The sequence below is a fragment of the Haplochromis burtoni genome, unplaced genomic scaffold (assembly GCF_018398535.1).
Source record: "Haplochromis burtoni strain Fernald_Lab_line unplaced genomic scaffold, NCSU_Asbu1 Contig_32, whole genome shotgun sequence".
Classification (NCBI taxonomy): domain Eukaryota; kingdom Metazoa; phylum Chordata; class Actinopteri; order Cichliformes; family Cichlidae; genus Haplochromis; species Haplochromis burtoni.
In genome coordinates, this window is record NW_024582393.1 from 1782106 (window position 1) to 1791675 (window position 9570).

Here is a 9570-nt window from a genome sequence, read left to right on the forward strand (position 1 = left end):
CTCCTCTTCCAGCCCTTCTCCACCTCCTCCTCCTTCTTTATCTGATCCGCAGAAAATGGCAGAAAATGACTCCGGTGTTCAAATTCAGGTTAAGATGTTTTCTTTATGTGCCACATGGCTCCTGACACCCTGTCTTCCCCCTCAAAACGAGGTGTCACCTGGCTCGTTTTACACCCTAAATGCATATAATGACACTCAAGCGGATAGTTTACGAGGAGTTTAGCCCCGGAGAAGCAATCTCCCAATATTTATCGGCGTGTTTTGAAGTCAGCACAACTGGTTGTCTCACCCCCTTCTCTTTCTCTTTCTTCCTCTCCCGCAATCTCCACCCCCTCTAAACTCTTCTGGCGCCAACAAAATCTAGGTTAGTTGTTTCAAAGCGAGAGGCGACAGCTGTAGCAATACATTCCACCAAATACCATGTGACAAGTTTAAATTCACAGCGCACACCAGCCGGAGCGCACAGTGAGTGTGACAGGCTCAACTGCAAGGAAAACTAAAGCAAATGTGGGGCTTTCTATTGTCACTCTGTCAGTATGGGTCACGTGAAGCCTTTAATCGTCCCTGTGACGTTTTAAAATAAAAATAATAATTAAATGTTGAAGTCATCGAGCTCATTAGAAGCCTGTTTTTTAATTTCTACTCCTTAATAGACCTGGTAGATTTTTTTGAAGTAGAAGAAATATTTTTTTTTCTGTTCATTAAGGCGTTAAAAAGATTAAATACTGACTAAAGTTCCTTACAGTAATTCGCCTCACCGTCGGCGCAACAGTGTGCATCCTGTCAGTCAAAACGAGCAACCTCTCAGTGAAAAAAGAATAAACAATTTATTGTTAAGTTATGTCACAAATATATTCATAATATAAATGAGGATATTCTTCAAATATACATTATTTTACAGTACAATTATCCCTTCCGAAGGGAATCAATCCGACAACAGACAGTGCTGTCATAAGAAAAGAATAAAAATAACAATAAAAAAAATGCTGTGGTTTTCAAAATTCACAAAAGAGCACTCACCGATACTGGATTTAGTAACCCACTATAGTTACGCATTGATATGAATGCAATAAAAAGAAAGAAAGAAAATGAAAAGTATGGATGTTGTGGTGTGGCAGCAGCCTACAGATGCAATTAAAAAAAAGCCCAGCCTAAAGTTTTTTTTGGTGCATAGTCTCTGATGTGCAGCCCTTTCGCCTTTTCACCTGGCTGTAAGCACTCGCGAAGGAGTGAGCTGTGTGGCCACAGCACTACAGTCCATACTTAAAAGTCCATTAGTGATATACCATAGGGCTACAGGTTTAAGCTGCTTTCTACCTCCGCGCCGCAAAAATGTCCACCTTAAAGTCATTTAAAGTCTCATCCTATTTATTCAAATAAGATTTTACATTGTTTATGTTCTCCTTCGTTCAAATTCATTTCGGCACAACACAGTTGACATTAAATGACGAATTAAAGTTGGATTATTTTTATTTTTGCAGTGTGGGAACTTACTGGCGAGGTCTAGAGAAGTGCCTAAACTTCAAGAGCCTCAGAAGGGGGGGTGGGGGGGGGGGGGGGCGGGGGGGTCCTGTGAAGAAGCCTCGCCCTCACCTGACAAGGTGTGACACTGACCTCGGCACCAGGATGCTTCTTTATGTGGTGCAGTGTCACCTCACTGGTCCAAAGGGGTCCCCTCTGAATAGGGGCCCTCACAAAACATCCTTAACCCCCCCTTTGCGTCCCGCTGCTCGTTGCCCTCGTCCTCCGTCCTTGTCAAGCGAGGTGATACATACTGTATCCGACGTGAGCGGCGTACAGTCCAACCGGAGAAACCGGCAGCGAGTGCCTCTGGAACGGATGCGACCCTGCATAGGACGCGGGGACGTGCGTACCGAGAGGAAAGGAAATCCCGAAAGCTGGAGGCAGCATAGGCTTTGCTGCCATTTTCAGTTTTTCAAGTTCTGCCTCTTGCAGGCGTTTGGCCTTAGCTCTTCTGTTCTGAAACCAGATTTTAACCTGGGTCTCCGTCAGGTTGAGAGAACTGGAGAACTCTGCGCGCTCGGCGATAGAAAGGTACTGCTTCTGGCGGAACTTCCTCTCTAGGGCGAGCAGCTGGGATGTGGTGAAGGGGGTCCGGGGCTTTCTGTTCGTCTTGTGTTTTCGCAGTGGACAGGCAGGAGGACTCAGCCTTCCTATGGGAAGACAGAACGATTTAATTCAAAACTCTGGTGTCGACGCGCAATGCCAGATCAACACAAGACCAACAGAAAGTATTACAGACACGTAAAACACAATACCAAGAGAAAAAAAACTAGATATTCTCGCTTACATATGCTTATATCGCTAAGAGACATTTTTAAATTCTAATTTAGTAACTTAACTGAAACTTAAACTTACTTGGAGATGTGGGAGAAAAGCGTGGACTCTGTATCCACGAAGTCCTGTCTTTACTGTCCGGGCTCTCGGGTTTAATCAGCACGTCTTCGGGCATGTTCATGATCTCGCCCACTGAAAATGTAGAGCTCATAGGTAAAGTCGAGACTGGTGTATCCAGGCTACCAAAAGAACCCATCCGCGCCCCCTTTCCCAGCACTTGGGACGTCCCGGCTACAGAAGCAGGATCCGGCGATGGCACCTCTTTGCTGGGTTTCCTGTCAGCCATCAGCGCCTCTACGCTGAAGGGCAGAATAGGGACTTTTGGCTTCCCGGTCTCCCCCGTGGGACTCAAGCTGGTCTGCATTTCGCCTCTGCTGACGAGAACCGAGCGGGGAGAAATATCTTCAGCCTTCAAACCAGCAGCCAGAGCGGACATGGATATCGATGGGGCCATACAAGGCCGACCGGCACCGCTGAAACGACTCGTTACAAAGCAGTGTCGTGGGGAAGAGATGCTATTGAGTTGGTGCGGTGCTGCCCTAATGTGACGGTATCCTCATGTTTGTGTGGCCAAATTGGAGCGCAGCTCCTATAATAAGGCAGACGTGGACAGAGAGGCAGCCAATCAGGGAAGACGTGGGCTGGACCCGGAGTGAAAGGGGGCTGAAGAAAGTTTCTTTTTTTCTTCTTCTTTTTTTGCAACAACCAATGTCAGATAAACATAAACACGACAAAACTCTTGATGGAGTGTGGTTTCATCAACCCCACACCCCACCCCCTCGCCCCCAATCACTCCACCACCACTACCATTCTAGTGAGTAAAGCTCCAACCATGAAAAGCCAAGGGTGGTTTAAAGGCGTGTGGGTTCCTTCTATTATTGCCCCTACTCGTTTGCCATGTTTGATAACACAACTATACAGTCTCAAACATTTTGACTGGGTCGACCCATTTTCCATTTTGGCCTCGCAGTGCTTTAGGTAAGTCCTGACTGTTGCACAACAATTTCCTCCCTCTGTGCCACGCACCCCTCTTGGAGTGCGCAGTTTATTGATGGCTGCGGGGGCTCTAATCAGATTGAAACACACAGGCCTTCGCAGTCATTTAGGGGTAATTATCGGGCTGGAGGGGGGGGGTGTCAGTGGGATTTTTTTCCCCTTCTTTGACTCCATCCCTTAAAGTAAAAAAAAAAAAAAAACCCTGAAAACTGATGATGAGTGGGAGCCAGGGAGAGATATTTTAATCCCGGACTGTCATTGATTTGCCATCGATGTAGCTCGCATACCCTCTCATTTCTGGCCACTCCACGAAGAGGGGGTTTTATATAAACCCACTAAAGCTATCTATTCCCCCTGCATTAAAAAAAAAAAAAAGGGGGGGGGGGCACAGCCCTGCCTCACTGCATGCACGCATTTGTAAATATAATATTCAAAAAGAAATCCCAGAATTCACAAACCTTTGGAGTAAAGACAGGCAAGAGATTACCTTTTTTTAATTGATTTATTTAGTGATTGATTTTGAGCGCAGTCAGTTGGTGGCTCCTGCGTTGCTAACTGCCAGGCATTAACAATCTGTCACGATTTGTCAGTCTTCCTAATGGGCAGACAACTTATGTTGTTTTTAGGCGCCAGCAGCGGCGCGGATCAAAGCGCCCCACGTTTTAGGGAGACTATTGAAAAAGTTGAACCCGCACCGAGAGCGCGGCACCGCCTCCTCCTTCTATCCGCCCTATAGCCCGGGGACACTGAGCCATTCAGCCTGAAAAATTAGTTTTCTCTCAGCCGATCGCACGCTATTTCCATCCATTCAAATGAGAGCTATAGTCGTGTAATAGCAGGCTTCTCAGAAGAAAAGGTCAGCGCCCACGGAAGGTTACTTGTGAGCGCGTATCCTCGCTGAAAGGGATTCCATGGTGCAAGTGTTTCCCAAGATACGCGTCAGACCGCGGATCCCTGAGGAGACGAGTTGTCATGACTCGGTGCGGGACTGTGTGGGGTGCTGAGACCTCGAAACAGTCTCAGGGAGGGAAATCCGGAAAATCCATGTTGTGCTGTAGTCATGGTTAAAAATGCAAATGTTTCCTTCGCATGAACGGTGCAAATAACATTCATCAGCGATTTGCCAGCTGTTAACGACAAAGTAAAGCCGATGAGTTAATAATTTGCTGTTCACTGAGGCTTGCCGTCAGTACATATCAAGGAGCCCACGCTGTGTGTGAATGATAGTTTCAGAGAAATGATGGATCCTGAAAAACAATATAAAATCATTCAAATGATCAGTTAAACTTCAGGTCTGTCTCGACTGATTTCCGGTTGTCACTTTCATTTTTAAAGCCTGGTTGCTGTTTTGGGGTTTAGAGCATATAAAATGGAAACGCGTAACGCGCACGTCACCATTTATCATCACCTCAGCTGCACATCCTGTGTGTCAGTCAGTGTGTGCGTGTCTGTGCAGGTAGGAGTCTCCACGTGGAGCTGTTGTGTGTTTGGAAACACTTCAAACCTCAAACCTGAAGCGAGTGGCATCGTTTCTGGAAGCTTTTGAAGTCACACCGGGGTCCGACTGAGGTCCCCTCTGCTTGGGGCTCAAACACTTAACCCGCACTCTTAAACAGCGAGTCCTCAAATGAGTGTGCGCAAACACAAATAGGCACACAATAAAGTTAAAGTGAACAGCATTGAGGTTCAACCTGCTTTTTTCCCGGTGATGTCCACTATGAAAGTAACGGATGTTTTGTTTTACTTTTAATAACACAGGTCTGTGATCAGGGAGTGTGTTTTTTTGCTTTAGTGACCACAATCACGCGATAATAACGATCTTCTGATATCCATCAGCTATTGGGCCTAATTGCGCGCTTCGCACACCAGACACTATTTCCTCACATATCTCAGAAAACTATGATTTTAATAAAGTCACAATTAACCCCCGCGGTGCCTGAACGCTGCAGTGTCATTGTTTCCGATTAATTTGCCTTGTGAACAGAGGGCCGGCGGTGCTGGCAAACAATGTTGATGCAATTAGCATCCCAAACAGTGACCTTAAAAAAAGAAAAAAAGAAAGAAAGACCGATATGCCGTGGAGAAGACGATTACCATAGCGTTTCATTTAAATCCCGAGGCAACAAATGAGGGCCGCGTTGAGTTACAAAAAACTGTAAGGCTCATCGGGCCTTTATTTAACTTAATAAACTACCTCTGATTCCCAGTGAGGAGGCAGGGACTCCCGACAAAGGCCTATTGTTGCCCACTCTGAAAGTTGTCTTAACCCTTTTCATGCAAGGTCTGTCCGTTTAGACTGTAAAGACATAAAAGACAGAGTCCACGTCAAAAGGCATTTCGAGGCAAAAAAAAAGTTTGCTCGACCTTCATCTGTGGATCGTGACATCGCGCGCGTGAGTATAACTGCTAAAATCTTGATTTTTTTTTGGAAACGAACAGGTTCCATCAGCGACGATGAAGTATGGATAAATATTGTCAGAACGCCTGACCTGTGAGGAATTTGCTGAAGCTCTTTGAGCAACATTAAGTGGCTTTGAGTTAATTGGATGGCGACTTCGTGATGCACCTAAGAGAGATGAAAGGAACAGCCGGCAGTCCCGCCCAAGGTCTCCGTAATGATACGTAATGTATCCCATTTCAAAGCAATTAGCGCAATCAGGCGGATCGGGGCACTTTGCTGCCGCTAAGTAACAATGCCTCACGGCCATTTAAGCTTAAGATGCAATTGACACTCTGCAGACTGGTGGTTCAGTCGCTTTAGCAGGTGTACTCATCCAAAGTTCGCAAGTCTCCTTTTTCTGAAGACGGTTTTTAATTCTGTCAAACCTCGCTCACCCATCCAAGCCAAGGCTTCTAACATAATAGTCTGATTAAATCTTAAAGCTTACATGTTTTAAGCTTAAACATGTAAGCTTATATAACTTTGAACAGGAAATAAATAACATAACAAAGACTGTCTCGATCATGATTTTAAAAAAGTTAAATTGAATAAAAGTAAGAAGAAGAGTGTGGTCCCCATCAAAACATGCATTTGGAAAAATTACGCAAATTCAGCATTTTGGAAAAACATGAACGTTGAATAGTCATGCATTTCGTGTCATTGTATTTTAGTTATTTTAGTGTGTGTGTGTGTGTGTGTGTGTGTGTGTGTGTGTGTGTGTGTGTTTACAGTGTAAGTCAGGGTGAAAAATTAAACAATAAACAGGATGATTATATATCCTGTAATCATCGTGCGCTGGTGTCTCAGAGAATCACAAAGGGCTCGTCTTTAAAGCAGCCATGCTAGCCCCGTGGAATAGCGTGGAAAAGAGAGCACAGAGAAATCAGATCAGATCCAAATGTGAAGCCGTGCCGAGCTGACGGCGATAGGTGCGCTTGCAGCTTGGCAGCGATTTCAACGACTGCGTGCGGATTATGGAGAAGAAATAAAGACAATTGTTGTTTCTGTCACATGCCTGTTTCTCCGAGTCCATCAGATGCACAGCTTACTGAACTCTGTTCCCCATTCATCTCCCTCACCTTTCCCCGGCTGACAGGCAGGATGAATGCGTCCCCGCGGTGTTGATGAAAACCTTCTTGCGGTTCAGGATAAAAAAAAGGGAGAGTGGGGTTTTCAGTCCCGGTTGTCGCCTCCATCCCCGGGGAAGGAGGAGGAAGCATGTTGTTAAAAGAGACTCTCTAAAAAGAAATATCAGGATTTATGATGATTCAAGCTTGTCTGCTTAGCACTGATACCCCCGCAACCAAACTGCAAGTAGCCTACTGCAAATGACAGTCGCACCCCTCCCTCTCATATGATCGTATGATGTAGAAAAAAACGGCACGCTTCGCTCGGCACTTGTTTTTCTCATACAGGCATATCAGTGGATTGTAAAACAGCTTGGGTGTTTGGCTCAAACGGCCCTATTTGTGTTAAAACCACAGCAGCAGCACTAAGTTAAACGCACCTGTGACCGCGTCACGATCTGTTAAAATATTCATGCGCTAATCAAAAACCAGCACCGCGACGGCGCTATCACTGAGGTTATTTAAGACCTGCGGGCCCCACAGCTGCCGACGGAAGAACACCGTTTAGAGTAACACGCTTACTAATGAGTTTGATTGTAAAACAATGAACGGTACTAGACTTTGGGCACTTTTTTCAGTGATGGAGTATCAGAATTTAGGGCTAACATTTAAATACGATAACTTTTGATTGATGATTATCAGACAGCAATATCGGCTTAATTTCACCGCCTCGGTGTGGCACGGTGGGCAAAATGTAGTAGCCTACTTCTGGAACTGTTTACTGAGTTTGACTTTTATTTTTAAGTACTTTTGATTGTTCTGTAAAAAAAATCAATACTGAAGTTCAAGGGATAAATTCCAACATGGGCCTATGTGTATCATTATTATTATTATTATTAGTTTATAATATTATAAACTATAATTCGTTTATAATAAGTATATATATATATATATATATATATATATACACACACACTGACAATTACTGATACATACGCCTTGGGGCAGATAGCCTCTCTGTGTCTCACACCATGACCTCCCCATGACTTTAAAATCACACTGATAGCACGGCGCTATCAGTGACCGTCCATGGCGTTCATCGCTCTGTAAAACTTAGATAAAACTGCGGCTTTTTAAATTTACAGCGTTTCATCGTTCAGTCAAAGACATCTCAATTACCCGAGGTACTGGTGTGAAATTGAATTATCGCCCCTTTATTTCTTTCACGCCATTAAACAGGAAGCATACTAAAAATCATTTGCAAATCACTGGCCTGGGTAATATGATATCTATATGGATTGATTGACTAATGGCAAATCGTGGGATTTGTTTTGATAAGTCCGTCATTTGGGCTTTTCAAACGCCGAGCCTCTTGTTGATTAGAAAGTGAATAGAGTCTTAAATGAAATGCTTAATAAGCGCATAACAAGCAGTAGTTTAAGCAACAAATCGTTCCTGTAATCGGAAATGAAGAAAAAAAAAACCTTTATAATGAAGTAAATGATGTAGAGCATTTAAACACTGTCACCCTTAGATCACAACGCTCAAAACAAACTGATTTATTATTATTATTATTATTATTATTATTATTATTATTATTATTATTATTATTATTATTATTATTATTATTACACTTTTTATAATAATAATACTAGAATATAAATACAGTAATTGTTTTTGTAATTTATTTTTGGTAACCACACATGATCTTTAGTAATCTTTTTACACTATTTTAAATAAACAAATTGTCTCACTGTGATCATTATCTAATCACTCATTTCACTTACTCCTGTTTTTGTTTTAATGGCACTTATTATCCATCCATCCATCGGATGGCACTTATTATTATTTCCTCTGTGGACATCATCACTAATTTGCTCCTCCAACACATATCACATCACAATCATTTTCAATTTTCATCAAGATAAGGAAGAAAAGTGGTCATAGTTATTTGTTTTGAAAATTAATCCTGTGGGAACTGACATGAGATACAAATCAGTTTTGAAATGCAATCATGGGATTTATACAGTGGTGTGTGTGGCTCGGCCTTTTTAAAAATATCACTGCAAAAATCTCTGCCTTGTCCTTCCAGTGACACCACGTACATAAACCAATGCTCACAAAAACCTTAAGCCCATCATTTTGGGTTGTTCTCTGCCGCTTTATAGAGCTGACCAAAGAAAAGCAAACCTAAACAAATAAAGGAAGGGGCAGAAGCAGGGGGTTTGTCTGGGAAGTTGTGCTGTAGATGGCGAGCCGCTGTGTGCCCTGTCCTTCAGATCATAGCGTAGCAGACTTGGCTCCATCCTAATCTCACAAGTCTCAACAGTCTGAAACTCAAGTTTATCCAGAGGGGGTTGAGCCTCTCGGAGCTCCCCATCACCATCACATCTAACCCACCCCAGCCTTCCGCTTGCCTCCACCCAGAGGAACACACTGTCAGTGACCCTTTACTGACTCTGGCTGCCTAATCCTTTAAATTTGGGCAAAGCCTGAAATGATGAGGAGTTTGGCTTTTTTTTATATACAGGTGATGTCCTTTGCCTCTGACTTCTCCTGTGGCCGGCAGGCTCAAATTAAAGAACAAAAGACACAACAGATCCGTGTGTTGTAGCGGGGAGCAAAAAGACCATGTGAGCTGCAGGAATGCAGGAGGATGTTTTACAAATTCAGCTAATATGGACACGAGGGAGGAAAAAGCATGGACAA

General features: G+C 43.6%; 1 protein-coding gene across 1 annotated transcript; it reads right to left on the minus strand.

Annotated features, from left to right (window-relative positions):
- Positions 1–808: 808 nt before the first annotated feature.
- msx1a (muscle segment homeobox 1a) lies at positions 809–3025 on the minus strand. The gene is made up of 2 exons (XM_005918596.3): positions 2380–3025; positions 809–2174 (listed from the first exon to the last, which is right to left on the minus strand). Exons 1-2 carry the CDS (start codon positions 2810–2812, stop codon positions 1756–1758), a joined length of 852 nt encoding a protein of 283 aa, XP_005918658.1. The 5' UTR covers positions 2813–3025; the 3' UTR covers positions 809–1755.
- Positions 3026–9570: the final 6545 nt, after the last annotated feature.

Bases quoted from the DNA above. Each gene is read 5' to 3' on its own strand.
- msx1a (XM_005918596.3), bottom strand. From the start codon at position 2,812: ATGGCCCCATCGATATCCATGTCCGCTCTGGCTGCTGGTTTGAAGGCT. The intron at 2,175-2,379 runs GTAAGTTTAAGT...GTCTTCCCATAG, and splicing joins CTTTTCTCCCACATCTCCAA to GAAGGCTGAGTCCTCCTGCC.